The 20,702-nt window shown below is 44.1% G+C and overlaps 1 protein-coding gene and 1 long non-coding RNA gene across 2 annotated transcripts in view; both read right to left on the bottom strand.

Annotated features, from left to right (window-relative positions):
* Positions 1–20,702, bottom strand: part of LOC132972058 (uncharacterized) — a 284,543-nt gene that overhangs the window by 55,611 nt on the left and 208,230 nt on the right. The window lies entirely within an intron of this gene.
* Positions 1–20,702, bottom strand: part of arhgap39 (Rho GTPase activating protein 39) — a 74,811-nt gene that overhangs the window by 22,364 nt on the left and 31,745 nt on the right. The window contains exon 2 of the mRNA XM_061034844.1: positions 278–694. Within this exon, the coding sequence (XP_060890827.1) occupies positions 278–694 (417 nt within the window). The remainder of the gene's footprint in view (positions 1–277; positions 695–20,702) is intronic.

Here is a 20,702-nt window from a genome sequence, read left to right on the forward strand (position 1 = left end):
TATAAATAATCAATCATTGGACACAATGCTCTACACTGAACACTCCCTTACAGACTGATTGTGACTTGTGAGGGCGTGCAATACAAACCAAGAGTTAAGATTTTCTACGGTTCTATATGTGTCTGTGCAGCCAAAGAGAGGCTTTACACACCTCTCCATATGTAACTTATAAATGGACCTGGATGTTTGAATTTCATGGAATACACAGTTAATGTTAATTTTCTGACTTGTGACCCTGAAAGTATTTCATCGGTCCCTGTGAAGTGAGCACTCTTACCTGTCCGCCTCGTCTCTGTTGCCCTGCTTCTCAGAGAGCTCCTGATCCAGGGAAGAGGAGGTGCTCCCCTCCCTGCTGACCCCGCTGTTACGCCCCGGGCTGTTATCAGCTGACACTCTGCCTCCTCCTCCACTGGCAGGGCGGGGGATGGTGGCGTCGGTGTGCTGCTTCAGAGTCTGCAGCTTGGCCAGGGGGATGATGTCGCAGGCCTGAGGCCGGTGCCATACAGTGCGCTGTGTGGAGGCGTTGTAGTAATAGAAGCGGGAAGTGTTGGGGTCAAACAGCTCCCACCACTGGTTGTCACCTGTCCGCTTGATGCAAACACCCTGCGGGGGGTCCCACACGCACTCGCCCGTCAGCAGGTTGGCGTACATACGCTCCCGCGTGCGCGGCTCAATGATCTCCACCCACTCCAACCTGCAGGGAGAAAGTTCAGAATGAGACTTTTGGCAAATTGACTGTGAAATGAAGTGACTGTGAGCTGTGAGAACTGGAGGTTAACCTCTGCCTGCACCAACAACTGTCAACAGCTCACTGCTCTGTGAAAGTGACCAAACAAGTATGATACGCTCAGAACCAAGCACGGCCACTTTCCATCAACATTTCAGCTACAAAAAAAGACTTCCTCAGAGCTCACAAGTGGAAGCATACTGTTTATACTTCCTGATTCGACTGGAATCAGGACTGATAAGTATAAAGACACCCAAATAATCGAAGAGAAGACATCAAACCTGCTGTTAGAGGGTTTCAATCAATCAAAACTAGAATTCAATCAAGTCTACGGCTTTTGTCTGTTTAAGTGAAAATGATAAATGAACTTGAGCTTGTATACTGCAGGTCACACATACACATTCACACACTGATGGTAGAGGCTGCTGAGTAAAGAGTCCATCAGTATTAACTCATCCATTCATACACATTCACACCCTGATGGTAGAGGCCACTGAGTAAAGAGTCCATCAGTATTAACTCATCCATTCATACACATTCACACACTGATGGTAGAGGCTGCTGAGTAAAGAGTCCATCAGTATTAACTCATCCATTCATACACATTCACACACTGATGGTAGAGGCTGCTGAGTAAAGAGTCCATCCGTATTAACTCATCCATTCACACACTGATGGTAGAGGCTGCTGAGTAAAGAGACCATCAGTATTAACTCATCCATTCATACACATTCATACACTGATGGTAGAGGCTGCTGAGTAAAGACTCCATCAGTATTAACTCATCCATTCATACACATTCACACACTGATGGTAGAGGCTGCTGTGTAAAGAGTCCATCAGTATTAACTCATCCATTCATACACATTCACACACTGATGGTAGAGGCTGCTGAGTAAAGAGTCCATCAGTATTAACTCATCCATTCATACACATTCACACACTGATGGTAGAGGCTGCTGAGTAAAGAGTCCATCAGTATTAACTCATCCATTCATACACATTCACACACTGATGGTAGAGGCTGCTGAGTAAATCATAACAATAGACTACCGCCGCCTCTCACGCATGTGCAGAACGTAGGTGATGGTCGGATGTAGTCTTTGCGGTGTGTTCTAGCGAAACTTTTTGGTCAAGATGTGAGGCCCCGCCACAGGCGGCCTTTGTCGCCTCTAGTTCTTGGCCATCTGCTTGGTATTTGGGGGTCTTTAAAGACGTCTCAGCTGTGGTTATTAGAGAGGAGCATGTTGCAAACTCAAATGAAAAAGTTTCCAGAAGATGTTCACATGACTCAGCACTTTAACACGCTTCACTCTGAAGTCTCATTACAAGCTGCTCTGAAATGCACAGTGATCAGCTCCTTATCACCATGACGACACACAGCTCATGAATGATGTAGCATGTTTCACTTTGTGGAGTCCAGTTCGTCCCAGAGTCTCTGTAAACATTATAAAAGCTCAAAAATATTTACTCCTATAATCCCTGCGTGATGATTTCCACAGTTCATGAATAATGAGTTTGAAGAAGTAGAAGAATTATTTTCTTAATCCTCTCGGCGGAAATTGATTTTTTCTCTCCACTCTCCAGTTTAAATTCAAACACGGTGGGACAAACTGCAGATCAGCACGCACAGGACCAAAGACTATCAACATGTCAGTGGGGGGTTGTTTGACTGAAGCAGAACTTCCTCTACGGCCCAGACTGTACAGCTGTGTTGCAGTCAAGAACGACCACATTTACCACATTTGTTGTGCGGCTGTGGCTCAGTTGGTAGAATCATCGTCTCTCAACCGGAAGGTCGAGGGTTCAATCCCCAGCTGAGCAACATGCCCGATGTGCAAGACACTTAACCCTGCATTGCTCCCGCTGCTTCGGTGGCGGTGTATGAATGGGATGAGTTACTTCTGATGGATCATAGTGATCACTACCATCAGTGTGTGAATGTGTAGGTGTGCTTTGAGTGCCTTGAGTGTAAAAGTGCTTTGAGTAGTCAGAAGACTAGAAAACCTAAATACATTTAGGGATTGAGACAAGACCAAGACATGCCAAGACCGAGACCAAGACCATAAATATCTCTGGAAACTCCTCACAAGATTCAACTAAGTAAAATGTTTGTCTTTATTTATTTAAGTTTTATTTATCTGCACTTTCGTTTTCCACCACGATACCAAAAATCTCAAATCTTAGTCTCAGTCTGTTCGTCTAACTTCTTGTCATAAAATGTCTTTAAACTGATTATAATCCACATTCACCTGACAAGTCTTTTGTATATATCTTGAGATAAGATGTGTATCTGTATTGGTCAGCTGAATGTGGATTATAATAAGTGTAAAGAGATATTTGTGACTTCAGATGAACAGGTTTTTTAAGATTTGATTCTTCTCCTCCTGTCGTCTCCTTCCACTCCCGCAGTGTAGATCTACATAGCCTATCAGTGGTGGTCTTGATTTAAAATCTGAAGTCCGCCCAGTCTTAGACCTTCAAAAAGTGGACTGAGACCGGTCCTCAGACCAAGACCGATCTAGTCTTCAACACTACTGTCACTACAGAGACTCATTTAAATGATACAGTTATTTTCATCGTGCTGGTTTGACCATTTGGAGTGTAATATGACACGAAGTGGAGCGCTCTAAAGACAGCAGTCAACACTTATTGGACTATCAGACACTGGTGACAAACAGAACTCTGCGAAATAGAACTGAAGGTCACACAATTTAACGGCCAGTTGATTTGACCATAATGATGAAGACAATAAAATCCCTTCAACACGCAGTGTCACCCATCCCCGGAGTGAGGAGGGTGCAGGGTAAACAGTGAGGGGGGGTCCAGAGAGACAGGCTCACAAAGACACCAGAACACGCTGCCCTCAGGACGCCGCTCACACCATTTAAAAAAGCATTTCATTCCCGGTTAATGGTGTACGTCTGTGATGCGGGGGGGGGGGGGGGGGGGTTTGGGGGTGTCGCCAACTTAAAGGTGCTGGTCGCCACACGTTATCTCTGAACCAATGTTCCAGCTGCTGTATTTCTAACGGTCTGCAGTTACATTAAGATGCTTTCAAACAACAATGGCTATATGTGAATCCCTTTGACAGTCAATCAGAGCCTTTGTTGAAAGGAGGTGCCTTCCTCTGTTCTGACAGTCAATTACACACATCTGTGCCGATGAGTGCCGATCTCTGGTAGCCAATGAAATTCACCAAACATGGATCTGCTGCTTCTATCAAACTTCGGGTTGATTTCTTCACACACACACTGAGGAAGAGTGATTTAAAGCTTGAGTGGTTTCAGAACTGCTTTAAACGTATTCATAAGAAAATATCTTTTTTTTTATCTCTTGAAAATATTCACCATACCCCTCATGTGCTGCAGAATCTTCTTAGCGAGAGAGAACGCTGACATTTTGTTTATTCTGTGAATTCACTTCTTTCAGCGCGATACTTGAATTGAACACTGATGGAAAGTCGGCCAACAGGACAAACGTGTTTTTGTTCAGTGAGAGAAATGAAAAATGTATTTTTAGTGAAACTTACCCGTTTATAAACAGGATCACAAAGAGCTTCCTTATACTACGATTAATGAAGTAGAATCTCACAAAGCTGATGAACAGAAACAAACTCACTCTAATACATCTTTGGCTCGCTCATATTCCAGGAGGAGTAAAGGAGGCTTTAATATGACTCACACACACCTACACACCATAACATAGACACATTCCTTTGCCAAAACTCACACACACACACACACACACACACACACACACACACACACACACACACACACACACACACACACACACACACACACACACACACACACACACACACACACACACACACACACACACACACACACACACACACACACACACACACACACACACACACACACACACACACACACACAGTTCATCTATTTACATTTGAACAACATTTTGAATCTGCTGCTGCGTGGTTAAAGCCTGCAGAGCGGTTAGTACTGAAGAGGTCAATCAATACCTGTGGGGCTGGCAGAGAGGGGGAGGATACCTGCGTGTAGAGGAGGATGAAGCAACAGCGGAGGATGACGTGATGCTGGAAAAAGACTTCAGTGCAAGTCTGGCACGGTTTGAGAAAATCTCCCACGAGCAGGATAAACTTTCAGAATAAGCAGCTTTTACTCTCGTCAAAACCAGAAGACACTTCAAATCTATTCTACTAAGTACTGAGTGTTATCTAAAGCCTGATAAAGGTTTTTAATACGTACCACTAACTCCACTTTTGTCTAAAAACATACCAATGATACACAATGACAACTGGGGGACATTTTCCTTCATTACATGAACACACACAGCACAATTTATTTTGATCCCAAATACATCATCCTGCCGCCAGAAATACTGACTATAATAATAATAATATAATAATTTATTGATCCCGCGAGGGGAAATTTGTTTTTACACTCTGTCTAGTTAACATGCTACACAAACATAGGCTGAAATACACACACATGATCCTATGGACATGCACTAATGGAGAGGTCTCAGAGTGAGGGGGCTGCCCACAGTGGGCGCTCCTGAGCTGGTGGGGGGGGGGGGGGTTGGGTGCCTTGCTCAGGGGCACCTCGGCAGTGCTCAGTGCTCTCCAGCTACCAGACCAATTTCCGGACTTGGTCCGTGCCGGGACTTGAGCCGGTGACCCTCTGATTCCCAACCCAAGTCCCTACAGACTGAGCTACTGCCGCCCCTAATGTGGATTAATCCAACATAAAGGACATCCTGCTGGAGTTACATTTGCTGAAAATATACAGTAACCTGTTCTTAAAGGTCCAATCAGTGAGATGTGTAGTGAGTGAAATGATAAAGGTATCTTACTATCTGATCAGACATTAAGGAAACATGCTATGTTGAAGTGCTGTCTTCTCTGACAACAATGCAGCAGCCAGTATGTCCTCCTCCTAACTTTAGATTCTGGTCCTGAATGCTCTGGATTTGTTTGGACCAGAGAAGGTAGGCACTTTTAAGACACCCCCACACGGCCGTTTTGGACGCCCCTCGGTTTACCAGATATGAGAGCAGTTATCAGGTCAACAGGTGTTGCAGCGATGGAAGCGGTCAAGAGAAGTGGTTCAGATAGAAGTGATTGTACCCGACCTAAAAAGCCTCTGCATGTTTCTAATAAGCTCCACGAGCAGAAACGTGCTCAAACTAGGATCAATATTGGAGATGATTTTGAAAAATGGAGAGAGGTTAGAACACAGAAAGGTTTACAGACCCATGCAGAGCTGGATAAACACTGAAGCTTCAGAGTCCACCACATGGTGACCTGTGTGAGCATCCACTCTAGAGAGGGGGGGGGGGGGGGGGGGGCAGCTCTCTACAATGTTTAGAATTTAGACTGCAGTACCCATTTTAAACACTAGGGGTCAGAGTTACATACTGCCCCTTTAAGGAAAGTCTTTTTAAATAAAAGCTGAATATCAGTGAGCTGTTCTTAAAGATTTACTTCTTTAAGATTCTTCTGAATCAGTAAGCTTCAGTTAAAGACACAGTAACACATTCAAAAAGTAAAGACAAACAGATTTACACGTTGCTGTTTTTTCTCACATCAGAGCTTAAAAAGTAAAGAAAATATAAAGTAAGGCAGCGACATCATTTCTATATTTATCTTACGCTTTCATGAGCTGTAAACAAGCAGAGATGTTGAGCTCAGAGTCATGAGATGAGGAAAGGTTTGGATAAAATGCTGATCCCCATGATGGTTATTTATAAGAGAAACTGTTATGAGTGCCAATTTCTGGCAGACCTTTTCAAATGAAATGAATGATAATGTCAACCTCAATCAGACAAATCACTGCGTCATGATCACTGATGATCATGTTACACTTCCTTTGAACGGCCTTCTTTACGCAGATCAAGACGATCTCTCCTCATTCTAGTTCAGATCTGCATGTAGACCGACTAAAAGAATTCAAGACTGCACTTTGAGGACATTCTTAATAAATGAACAAGGAGACGCTCCATGCAGAGAAGACATCAGAAGGTCCACATGGTTCTGAATGTGACTGTAATATGAGAGCGGTTCAGGGTTCTTCTCTTAAACTATCTGCAGTCACATTTAACTCACTGTCTCCATTTTCTGTATTACCCTGCCATTTAGTGAGGTGCATATTCAATTATGTTAACAGTCTTTATATCCTGGCTCAAGCTGTTCAAATAAAAACCATAAAGATGTTGGGGATCAAAGTTGACCTTCCTGAGGCTGTGATTGACGAGCTGTGTGTCCCTGTGTGATTGACTTTGTGTGGATATTTGCCACATTTCAGGGCCACCAAAGACTGTGGCATTTTCATTTCCCTTCCCTCAGCCTGTGTCTTTAAACTCTGTCATGTGACCATCCTTTTGGCTAAGTATATTCTCTTCTTGACATTCACGCTGTCTGGAACGCCTTTCACCCCGCGGTGCCATGCAGGGAGTCTTCAGCTGAATGCATCACCAGAACACCTCCTCTCACCCTGCGGGACACCCAACAAATACACAAATACCAAAATATAACGAGGCACTTCACACCCAAATAGTGGACCATTTAGACTGCTGAGGTCCAGAAGACGCCTTGGGGTGCATTCACACCTGAGCTGCTCGATCCGTCTGAAACAAACTCTCTCTGTGGATAGCTCGTTTGGTTTGGGGTGTGAATGCTCAAATGAGCTCTGTAATGAACCTTAGTTCTAAAGACCGGTCCATCTTTGTTCCAACCCTCACCTGTGGTCATGAGCTTTGGGTAGTGACCGAAAAAATGACATCACGATACAAGCGTAGGAAATTACAGATACGGTGAGGATCTCAGAGTAGAGCTGCTACTCCTTCACATAGAAAGGTGTCAGTTGAGATGGTTCGGGCGTCTGATTAGGATCCTCATGGACGCCTCTCTTTGGAGGCTTTCCAGGCACCCCAACTGTGGTAGACCCAGAGTTCACTGGAGAGATTACATATCGGTCTGGCCTGGGGATGCCTCGGACTACCCCAGGAGGAGGAGCTGGAAAACATTTGGGTTTGGGTTGACTACGTCGCCCGCTGCCACCACGACCCGCCTTCGGACAAGAGGAAGAAAATGGATAGACGGATGGACGTCTTTGAGATCCACTGACACTAAATCTATCTCTACTAAAAGCTGCTAAACTGCTTATGTCACAGAGGTGTGGCTGAAGTGGATCTGAGTGTGTGATCCACTCAGACCGGAGCTGCACTGACAGCACAGCTTAACGGTTTCTTTCTCTCCTCTTTCCTCTGGACGAGGGGGAAACCCAGCATCGATCACTGTCCTGACAGCTTATGGATCACACAGAGACTAAAGTGCAACTACTGTCAAAGAAGTCCTTTCCATTACCCATGATGCACCTGCCCCTGATCAATCAGCTGAATATGCAGAATAAGTCAGTGCTTAAGATGCTAGAATGTGTCTGATCACTGTATCCTGAATATAAAAAAATACAGATGTGCCTCATTAAAGGGTTAAAGTATACTTTGCTTGATTCAAAATCAAATGCTGTTAAGAAGGGAGTATCGCCCCATGTACGGAGGCTATAGTCCTCCAAGCGGGTGGCCCAAGTTCGAGTCCGACCTGTGTTTCCTTTCCTGCATGTCATTCCCCTCACTCTCTCTCTCTCCCTGATTTCTGACTCTATCAACTGTCCTATCTCTGCAATAAAGGCACAAAAGCCCAAAAATAAATCTTAAAACAATTTTTAAAGATTCTTCATTGGAGTGTTGATGCCTAGCGGTCATGACGTGCGCCCCATGTACAGAGGCTATAGTCGTTGTCGCAGTGGATTCAAATCCGACATCGCCATTTGCTGCATGTCATATCCCCCCCCACCCAACATCTACTGTCTCTCTTCAGCTTTCCTCTCCAATAAAAAGAGTTGGTTTATGTTTGTAGTATCATCCATCAGCCTTTCAGCTGGAGGAAAGAAAACACACGATGGAACCCTTTTTCACTCCAGCGTCTCTACTTTCTAATCATATGGTGATGATGAGAGAACGTAGAGTAATGGAAGTGTTGGCCGTCTGTCACAGACGCTGTGTGGTGGTCAGACGATAGGCCCTGACTTCTGATTGGTGACTTCTGAAGACAACCCGAGCTGGCTGATTGTCTGTTTTTAAAGCACTACTTCAGTTTCCAGTGATCCCGACGATCGACCTTCAGATTCTGTCACATTTAGAGACATGGTTGTGAAAAGGTTAATAATAGATTTAAAGTGTGAAGGCCTTGGGCTGCTTTATGTCAAACACTGTCTTATTGGCTTTCTCCATGTAGCTCCAGATTCTTCTATCACTCTGTGAGTTCTCAGTGTGAATCACCTGTGATCTATTTGAGCACTTAGCAGCCCCACTTACTGCTAGCTACTGTGTGTGTGTATGTGTGTGTGTGTGTGTGAGAGAGAGAGGGGGAAAGACTAGTGTAAGAAAAAGTGTTTGTCAAATGGAGCAGAACAAGCCAGTAGCAGAGATGGTAGCAGATTAATTGGCCATAATTGGTCGATGTGTTGGTGTTCCAGTTGACCCAGATGAGCTGGCGACCACCCCCCGTGCCTGCAGATACAGGCTTTGTTAGCACGCCGTCTGAAAGCTTCTCATTTAGACTGAAACAACAGAGGCTAACACACCTCGTGTGGAGGAATCTCAAACACAGGATTTAATGTTGTTTACTTTTTATTCAAATCATTCTGAGGTGCATTAAAGTTGATAACTATGGGGATGAAAGCAGACCTCTTATAGACCCTTTAACGGCCGACGTCACAATGACATCACGATGATGTCACTATGACATCACAGTCTTATCTGGAGATAAAACAAAGAACTGGAGGAAAACACGATTCACCACCGCTGTGTGGTAGGATTCTTAAAATGTTGTGTTGATGGTGCCAAAGAGTAAAAACACTGACCTCTCAAAACTGAAATTCTACAGTATACCAGCCAATGCCCGTCAACAAACATGTAGAAATGCGATAAGGAGAAAGGACTGGACAGAGGAGATGATCAGAAAGCTCAGGTCTGCAGTGCACACTTCATATCAGGTATTTACTGTCTGTTAACGTCTGCCTGGAGGAATGTTTTGCCTCCAGCTAAGCCCCGCCCACCAAAGACATCACATTGTTTACTAACACTAAAAGGGTCTAGTGAAGTCAAAGGACACCTAAAGCCACCATAGTGTTTTCCTTAAGGGTCTTACAGTGTGCACTTTATACTAACCAGGGGATCCTCATCATATGATACATTATAGATGACCAACAATAATAATGACATTAGAATGCAGCCATTCTCCAATATCTGATATGAGGCAAGGCAAGACTTATAATGATATATTATCTGGGAGTGGGGGTGCCGGTGGCCTAGTGGCTAGTGTGCATGCACCATGAACGGAGACTGTAGTCCTCCAAGCGGATGGCCCGGGCTCAAATCCGACCTGTGGCTCCTTCCCCACTCCCTCTCTCTATCTCTGACTCTGACTCTACCCCACTGTGATATCTCTACATGAAGTCATTAAAGGCCCAAAATAAAAACATTTTAAAATATATTATCTGATTTACTGAAGAATACAAAATGTGTCTGAAAAGGTAAAGCTCGATTTATTTATTCACTGCTATTTGGTGCCAGTTTCACCTCTTTTCAAACTTCATCTCCAGTTGTTTTTTTTGGGGGGGGGGGGGCTTTTTGCATTTTTTTTTTAAAAACAAAATGCAAAAAGGTCTCTAAAGAGAGACCGGAGGGCCGAGGTCAGATTTGTACCCACAGCGGCTGTGATGAGGACTAAAGTCTCTGTACATGTGTATAGCCTCTAGGCTACCAGCGCTCCCTTCACACTTCATCTTTAACGTCTTGTCACCACATGAACTTAAACGCCCTAAACCCCGAGCTGCTTCGTCTGCAGTTTGTCAATGTGTATGAATGGATGAGTTAATACTGATGGACTCTTTACTCAGCAGCCTCTACCATCAGTGTGTGAATGGATGAGTTAATACTGATGGTCTCTTTACTCAGCAGCCTCTACCATCAGTGTGTGAATGTGTATGAATGGATGAGTTAATACTGATGGACTCTTTACTCAGCAGTCTCTACCATCAGTGTGTGAATGTGTATGAATGGATGAGTTAATACTGATGGACTCTTTACTCAGCAGCCTCTACCATCAGTGTGTGAATGTGTATGAATGGATGAGTTAATACTGATGGACTCTTTACACAGCAGCCTCTGCCATCAGTGTGTGAATGTGTATGAATGGATGAGTTAATACTGATGGACTCTTTACTCAGCAGTCTCTACCATCAGTGTGTGAATGTGTATGAATGGATGAGTTAATACTGATGGACTCTTTACTCAGCAGCCTCTACCGTCAGTGTGTGAATGTGTATGAATGGATGAGTTAATACTGATGGACTCTTTACTCAGCAGCCTCTACCGTCAGTGTGTGAATGTGTATGAATGGATGAGTTAATACTGATGGACTCTTTACTCAGCAGCCTCTACCATCAGTGTGTGAATGGATGAGTTAATACTGATGGACTCTTTACACAGCAGCCTCTGCCATCAGTGTGTGAATGTGTATGAATGGATGAGTTAATACTGATGGACTCTTTACTCAGCAGCCTCTACCATCAGTGTGTGAATGTGTATGAATGGATGAGTTAATACTGATGGACTCTTTACACAGCAGCCTCTACCATCAGTGTTGTGTATGAATGGATGAGTTAATACTGATGGACTCTTTACACAGCAGCCTCTACCATCAGTGTGTGAATGTGTATGAATGGATGATCTAATACTGATGGACTCTTTACTCTGCAGCCTCTACCGTCAGTGTGTGAATGTGTATGAATGGATGACTTAATACTGATGGACTCTTTACGCAGCAGCCTCTACCGTCAGTGTGTGAATGTGTATGAATGGATGATCTAATACTGATGGACTCTTTACTCAGCAGCCTCTACCGTCAGTGTGTGAATGTGTATGAATGGATGAGTTAATACTGATGGACTCTTTACGCAGCAGCCTCTACCGTCAGTGTGTGAATGTGTATGAATGGATGAGTTAATACTGATGGACTCTTTACTCAGCAGCCTATACCATCAGTGTGTGAATGTGTATGAATGGATGAGTTAATACTGATGGTCTCTTTACTCAGCAGCCTCTACCATCAGTGTGTGAATGTGTATGAATGGATGAGTTAATACTGATGGACTCTTTACACAGCAGCCTCTACCATCAGCGTGAATGTGTATGAATGGATGAGTTAATACTGATGGACTCTTTACACAGCAGCCTCTACCATCAGTGTGTGAATGTGTATGAATGGATGAGTTAATACTGATGGTCTCTTTACTCAGCAGCCTCTACCATCAGTGTGTGAATGTGTATGAATGGATGAGTTAATACTGATGGACTCTGTACACAGCAGCCTCTACCGTCTGTGTGTGAATGTGTATGAATGGATGAGTTAATACTGATGGACTCTGTACACAGCAGCCTCTACTGTCAGTGTGTGAATGTGTATGAATGGATGAGTTAATACTGATGGACTCTTTACTCAGCAGCCTCTACCGTCAGTGTGTGAATGTGTATGAATGGATGAGTTAATACTGATGGACTCTTTACTCAGCAGCCTCTACCATCAGTGTGTGAATGTGTATGAATGGATGAGTTAATACTGATGGACCCTTTACTCAGCAGCCTCTACCATCAGTGTGTGAATGTGTATGAATGGATGAGTTAATACTGATGGACTCTTTACACAGCAGCCTCTACCGTCAGTGTGTGAATGTGTATGAATGGATGAGTTAATACTGATGGTCTCTTTACTCAGCAGCCTCTACCTTCAGTGTGTGAATGTGTATGAATGGATGAGTTAATACTGATGGTCTCTTTACTCAGCAGCCTCTATCATCAGCGTTTGAATGTGTATGAATGGATGAGTTAATACTGATGGTCTCTTTACTCAGCAGCCTCTACCATCAGTGTGTGAATGTGTATGAATGGATGAGTTAATACTGATGGACTCTTTACTCAGCAGCCTCTACCATCAGTGTGTGAATGTGTATGAATGGATGAGTTAATACTGATGGACTCTTTACACAGCAGCCTCTACCATCAGTGTATGAATGTGTATGAATGGATGAGTTAATACTGATGGACTCTTTACTCAGCAGCCTCTACCATCAGTGTGTGAATGTGGAGGTGTGACCTGTGGTGTAAAAGAGCTTTGAGTATTAAATAAACTTGAGCTTGTATATATTTTCTACTCTTCTATTTAAGGAGACTAAACACTGAAAGTTGTTTAAATCGTGTCTGCCTGTAAACACAGAGCGTCTCTTTCACACTTCCTCTCTGTTTATTTGATGTGATGTGATCTTGGAGCCTCCTGCTGACCGGACATCTGTACTGTGGTGTTCAGAGCTGGCCTGAGGTTCCTCTCACAGAGAGCCCCGCCTGGATGCACTCATTCTAACATGATTTATTTGTGTAATGCTTTGACGTCGAGCTCTTCAGAGCTGAGAGTGCAGCTTGAATCTTCATGACCCCGGTGACAATCACATCTCCAACTTATGACGCCGGTTGGTCAGCAGTCAGATCGATCCCTGGGGAGCTTTTGAAGAGAAACGACTGAAGAGAATCCTTCCAAAGCACTTAATTTCCCCAAACTGAAGGAAGCACTGTCCATTAGAGGTTAATCACATGGTGACATACGGGTTAATCAACGGGTGACGTGTGTTAGCTCTGACCAGGGACAATAAGCTTACACTGCATGTTAACCTTCATAAAAAATATGGATATAAATTAGACTCATAAAGAGAACAGACGTTGTTGAGAGGTGAGGATGAGTTTGAGCACTGTGAGACCTCTAACTGAACAACACAAACTCTAAAACAGAGAATATGAAATGAGACCGTGCTGATCGCTCCTCTCCTCTCCTCCCTTCCCCTCCCCTCCTCTCCTCTCCTTTCCTCTCCTCTCCTCTCCTCTCCTCTCCTCTCCTCTCCTCTCCTCTCCTCTCCTCTCCTCTCCTCTCCTCTCTTAAAAAGGTCACTTTGCACTGTTTGCAGTTTTTCTGCCAGAGCATTTCTCACTTAAATCACTTCAGCACTGTTGCCGGGAGACCAGTGAGCAGTCTGACAACACTTTTATAAGGCATGAATAGGATGAGAGCCTGGGACAAGGACAGAGGGATGAGGAGAGGAGAGGAGGAGGGGTAAACAGAAAGGTCAGCCTTCTCCTATTTAACACATAATAAGGCAGCACAACACACATATAGTAATTATGAAATCATACTTTTATTTAGCCTTTAACCTTTTAACCTTCTTAATGATTCAGAAACATTCTTCTGTTGAGCTAATTGTCTTCAATATTTATCTGAAACCCTAAGGCCCTGTGTCCACCTAGCTTTTTTTCTTGGGCGCTGGAGCGCTGCACTTTCCTCCCGTCTCCATGACAGTCTGTTCAAAACGGTCGCTGTATTCCGTTACTCTTTACTCCATGTTTTATATTTGAGATCGTTTATTTCCCGATCAGACAGTTACTAGTGGTAACAGACCAGCAGGGGGAGCTGGGGGGGGGGGGGGGGGGGGGGGGGGGAGAGGAGGAGCCATCGTGCTCGGGAATGGAGCGAAACAATCGTGCCAAATGTGAAAACTCCCTAAGTCATTTTGTATGTGTGCTGAGCAGGTCTGGAACTGATCCTGACCTCCTCAGGTATGCCGTCAAAGTATCCTCAGGTAATGTACTGAACCCCCGTTATAGATTAGATCCTACAGCTTTTAAAAGGTCCTGACACACCAAGGAGGTCCAAACTGTCCTCTAACTTTAAACAGTGTGTCCAGTTCCAGCAGAGAATACTAGAGGTGAAGCTCGACTCGTGTTTTTCCCATGTTGTGTACTCTCATTCAAAAGGGCTCCTGTCTGTCCCCAGAGTCAGGCTGCAGGAGCCTCTATAATCACCTCCCTGCTAACGTCACTCACTGGCTCCACTGACTCATTTCAAATCAAAAATACTTTAAACTGCTGTTTCCTCATTTACTTTCCGTCTGTTTCTTATCCTCTGATTACAGGCCATGTTCTCGTCTACATTAAATGTCAAGCAGGTTTGTCTCTGTCTCGGTTATGAAGTGCTGTACTGCAGCAGCCAGTAGTCCAACAAGAACACCATCGTCTGTGTCACTAAGCATACATGGTCCATAAAGCTGATTCTGGTTCTCCAGTTCTCCTTCACCTCACTTTTCACCCTCTGCTGTTTAAAGTCTGTTCTTTAAAAAGGTCAATGGAGAAGACGAGGTTAAGAGGGTCAGGTGCAGTATTTTGGAGAGGGTCTGAGGGGAGAGGATGTTGAAAACAGAGCAGATTGTGGAACCCCTTTGAGGAAGATGGGAAAGACTTTAAGATAAACTGAAGTGATAACATCTTCTCACACACACCTTTCAATCTGTCCTTCATAGTCTTCTCCTAGCCTGCTCTTTCATCCCTAAATCTCTGCCTCCATCATCACAGCTCTACACGCATGCATGCACGCATGCACGCACACACACACACAGCAGGGGTTGGTGCAAAGCAGCCTTTGACAGTGAGAATATAAAATAGTTTAGCAGGTTACACCAGCTGTTAGTATGATTAGATCATCTGCAGTGAACGCACACACACACACACAAACACACGCACACACACCCCCTAATATTCTGCAAACACCTGCCAAACTCTCTTTTGGCAGGTGGTCATTGAAAACTATTTTTAGCACAGGCATTGAGAATCTAATTTGAGCTCAGTCTCCGCCTGTTTCAGCAAACATGATTTTAATATTGATGACAAGATGTTGGTTTATCGGCAGTAAGATCATTCAGATGATAAATAAAGGAAGACTTACAGGAGTGAATGCATGAGGACGTGCATCATTCAGATCAAGACTCAGACTGAGGCTAACTGAAGCCGATCTATTTCATACTTTAGCTTTTTTTAATGATTATCTTTTATCTAAATGATCATAAAGTTTTATAATAAAGGCTGCTCTCTCGCTGCAGTAAATAAGAACGAGCGTGTTGCAGCTCCAGACGTGTTCCTGAAATATTTTTGAAGGTGAACCATTATAACAACCCATTTCCTGCATAGACTACTTTCAGAGTGCGTTCAAACAAACTGAAATAATATGCATGTAAGAGAGGTATTCTGTGATTATAAGGTGAAGTGCGACTAAATATAGGGATGCACCCATCCAATCCCGAGAACAGGGAACAGAGCAGCAGACAGGAGTGCTGCCATGACGACGCTGTGCAGGGGCTGCAGCGCTGCTCATATTGTTCAGTGACCAGGATGTTTGTGTCTGTCACTGATTGTCGCGGCCTTGTTAAGAAAATAAGTCACAATCGAAATCATCTTGCGGGCCAGTTACTACTGGTGAGGTGAGAACTCAAAATAGATGTTTCCTCGTTTCACACGGATCTTTTTGGTACAGATTTCATCATTTAAATGAAGCTGGTACTCCTTGTACATCTGACAGAAAGAAGAAATGTTAGCAAAGGGGCGGAGTTACATTTGGTTTAGGTGACAGTGCAGTTGAACCTTAGTCGGGGTGAGGGGACTTCACAGGTGGTCTCAAGCTTGAGCAGAAGTTAAGTGTGAGCTCGGGATCAAGCTGGGGATCGAACCCCCAACCTTCCGGTTGAGAGATGTCAGATTCACCAACTGAGCCACTGAGTCGTTATGGCGGTTGCCTCCATTCTCCGTCAGCTTGCTTTAACCAAGGTCATTCATTTTTACGGTTACTGCGACAGCCTTAGAGCAGAGAGACCAGAGGAACAGTTATCTCCTCCTGCTCTGAATTCCCTGAGACTTCAGTCTGATGCATTTGTCAGAAACCTGCAGTAACTGTGTGTGTGTTAGATGAACCTTCAAACAGCTGGGAGAAAAACTACATTAAAACTCAGTTTGAGATCTAAACGTAGTAACACCCTTTTGACAATGACTAATAAATATACCTCACCACCTACACAGCACTACACCTTCTCTAAGAAGGCTCGCACACACAGCTATTTCTCTCACTTTATTACAACAGCTGCAGCAGCACCTCAGGATTCTGCTTCAGGTGAAACGTTCCCGGCTCTGTAACAGGCCGTGAAAACACTTTCAACTGACATGGATCTCATGGGTCCAGGAGGTTCTTTTGTTCTTAAAGAAATAACAAAAGCCAACTTTTTTCATGCATCAATGTTTGTTTTCAATTCAACAACATATAGACTGGGTGACGTCGCCCGTCTGTTCCTGCAGGGGGCGCTGGAGTCCCATCGATGGCGGTCTCCATGCTGGAAATGCTGTCTCAGTCTAACTTTCAGTCAACCTAACGACAGACTGAGAGCTGGAGCTGAGGCGGGTTTTAAACCTCCTGACAAACCGTTACACCGCGCCCACCTGTCAATCAGGTCAGCTACACGCCTTATTGTGAATAACTCTTATCCTTCATCAAATCAAAACTGATGAGTCATCAAAACATTCACCCCCCGTACAGTGTGTGTCGATCGAGACATGAGATAATCACACCTATTTGTTTTTTTGAACCAGGCTGTAAACATGTTCATCTCTGCTGTAAAAACAGACTTTTTAGAATGGGTGTGTATGTGACTTCCTGTGTTCCTGCAGCCAGCCTCTAGTGGACACTCGAGAAACTGCAGGATGTTGAACTTCAGCATCGGCTTCATTTAAAAAAAAAAAAACTAAAAAAAACCTTCAAAATAGACTCCATGTTGGTCCTTGACCATCGTCTTTCACAACATACATACTGTATGTGAACAAACAACAGAAGCCCCTTAGCATGTGTTTAATCACCAGATTTATTCTCCCTCTTAGAGTGTGCTTCATGTTCGAGCAGTTATCTTGTTTGCTCAGCGTTACATGCATGAAGAGAATGTGAGCGGTCAACACAGCCCATAAAATCTCTGGGAAACCTCCGAGCCAGCTTGTGGATCAGTGCTCCACTACAAAGCCTAAAGTGTGATCAGAGTGTCTGCCATCTGGAACACTTTTCCTGACGCCACTGGCAGGAAGATGCCTCTGCTGTTTTACATGCCACTGATGTTTCTGTGCAATTGTTCGCCTAATGATTCAGTGAGAGTTTAGAAAGCTTAGAGAATAATGGAGATTTGTTGTGTTCATTGCAGCTGCAACATTCAAACTGGGCCCCTCCTTCTGGGCTGATCACCCCGAGAAGATCACCCTCACTGCAGGACGTTCCTACCTGGAAGCTAGCACAAGCTAACCGCCGTTGTTTGTCACCTGCCTGTCCAACCGGAAGTAGACCAACTCCACGTCTGCAGGTAAAAGACAACACAAGGTTCACCCTCGTTTTAGAACGAGCTTTAGCCTCACTATGATAATAGCCATCATGAGCAGACCTGCATGTCAGTATGAACCTTAAACATGGTTACTCCCTCTCTGTCTCTTTAAACAGCATGCTGCATGTCCTGCTGCAGCTCTGATCTGAAAACACTCATCTCCCTGTTTCACACTCGTACCGACAACCTCCACGTCTGATTGAGATTCCAGACAAAGAACAGCAGAAGAAGAAATGAAACCATTTATTATGCAAACGATAGAATAACCAGCAAGGGAACACTCCTGGCTTGTTGAGGGGAAAAGAAGATAGTCAACACCTGGCCCTCTGAGGAGGTAACACACACACACACATTATCCAGGAATGCCTGTACATGTGTGTGTGTTACATTACATTAATATTCCTTCCTGTGTGGAGCAGAGATAAGAACAAAGGATGGGCGAGGTGAGCTGCATTGCACACACACACAGAGCCCTCTCTCCCTCAGAGATCAGAACATTTGTTATTTAGTCATTGAGCTCTTTCCTTCTGAGAGACGTTTCTGAGTTCAGACAACAAAACGTGTGAAAGCTTGAAACTGAGAGCTTCCAGTTAAAGGAGGGGTTTCTATCTGCATCCCTCTTTCATTATGTTAGTGAAGACCCGTTACAGGATGACGGATAAGATACTAGATCTTCATCCTCCTCTCACTGTTTGCCTGATTAAGGTCCAGTACCCAATCGTTGCTGATAAATGCAGTGCAGAGTAAACCTTTCTGTTTTGATGGACACATTAGTCCTGTAAGGTTTGAAAAAGTCAGCTAATGACATATTTCACTGTCCAGACCAGAAAACAACAGATTTAGCCCCTTTTAGGGAACTCCAGTTAAGACACAGGGGCGGCTGTGGCTCAGCGTTCAAGTCAGACATCTCTCAGTGGTTCGATCCCCAGCTCCTCCAGTCCACATGTTGAGTGTCTTTGAACATAAATAGCTGCCTATGGCATAGCCAGTGTCGACAGAATAACTAATTCCTGTTGTCAAACTTATCCACATCACAAACAGCGCTGCAGAAATACTTGGTCTCCTCACACCCGACCTCACAGCATTCAACAGTAAAACCATCACATGCAGTGCAGCAACATCAGAACATCTCACACCCACTAAATCAGCAGCTCACTCTTCTGCCCTCTGGGTGAAGGTACAGAGCTCTGAGCTGCAGGAAGACTCGCTTCAGGTAAAGCCAGGTGAAGCCAGAAAATGTGTGCTCAAACAGGCTGTTTGGAGATGTTCCCTTCATGACATCACAAAGGGCAGTAGCCCCTCCTCCAGGTGGGTGACACTCCCACAGCTAGGTGTTTGTTCTGTCCTCTGAGTCTGCCTTCTCACCGTAAACAATAGGACATGGAGAGAGAAAGACCGAGACACCCAAGTCCTTCCAGAGAGGGGGCGTGGTCAGACACAGCTCATTTACATATTTAAAGGTACAGACACAGAAACAGCCTGTTCTGAGCAGGGCTGAAATAGAGGGGTTTATAGACATGATCAAATACAGGATCAGAGTGGATTTAGAACAAGAAACTTCACACACATGTTTTGAGGAGCTCTGAGACTTATTTACACTGAAGAAGAGGAGGAGAATATGTGACATTTTTGTAACATAGCAATAAGTAAGGTCTTTTACCTGCTTTTTGTAACATAACAATGAGTAAGGTCTTTTTACCTGCTCTTTTGTAATGTTAACAGACAAAGAGTAAGGTATTTTACCTGCTTCTTGCAAAGTGTCTCGAGATAACACTTGTTATGAGTTGACGCTATACAAATAAAAGTTGATTGACCTTTAAGTAAAGATGCTGGCTCTTGTCATCAGGTTTTTGCCTGATGTAAAGTGACCAGGTGTAGGGTAGATTAATGTTACACTTTCAAGCTTCAAGTGTAGTGTAATGAAGCAGAAGGAAACCTTCCTCCTCATGTACCAGTCCTGAGGACCTCATGTTATGTAAGACTCCAATCACAGCTGTTCACAGCAGTGCAGGCTGGCTTTTTAAGCTATGCTCTCTCTTTGGTCTGTCAGCTGTCATGGATGTATGTAATCATTAACTGTTGCTTCGTCTTCTTCCAGATGAGATTAACAAACCAGAGCCAACCAACCTGTCGCTGATCAATACATTATAAAACAGCTACGTCAGATATGACTCTCTCCTAGTGCCAGTAATAGTCTGAAACACATATCAGACTTACAGTACTTTGTAAGTACTTTATCTGATTATCTGTGGAGTGTGCTGCAGGCTGCATTTCCTCCTCTCAGCTGATGCTAGGACAGATATCAGCAGAACACGCCGCACTCTCACACACACACACTGATGAAACAGTCGTACAAAGACAGCTTGTTACAGCCTTTACAAACCAAACATTTCATGCTCATGTGCGCTTGCAGCCATAGGATCACTAAAGATCTGATGATCCTACAGGCTTTGAGCACAGCTGGTCACTTCATATCTGCAATAAGACGAGAGTCTGTAACCGTTTGGCCCCTGACCGACTCTGTTGGAGGGTTTGTTTGTGAGGATGCACAGAGCCGAATACAAACATACTCTGTTTATGTAAAGTCAAGTAAAAACCCTGAAGTCAGATGCATGATCTTAATGTGCTATATGGGG

Source organism: Labrus mixtus, chromosome 3 (genome assembly GCF_963584025.1).
Source record: "Labrus mixtus chromosome 3, fLabMix1.1, whole genome shotgun sequence".
In the NCBI taxonomy this organism is placed as follows: Eukaryota; Metazoa; Chordata; class Actinopteri; order Labriformes; family Labridae; genus Labrus; species Labrus mixtus.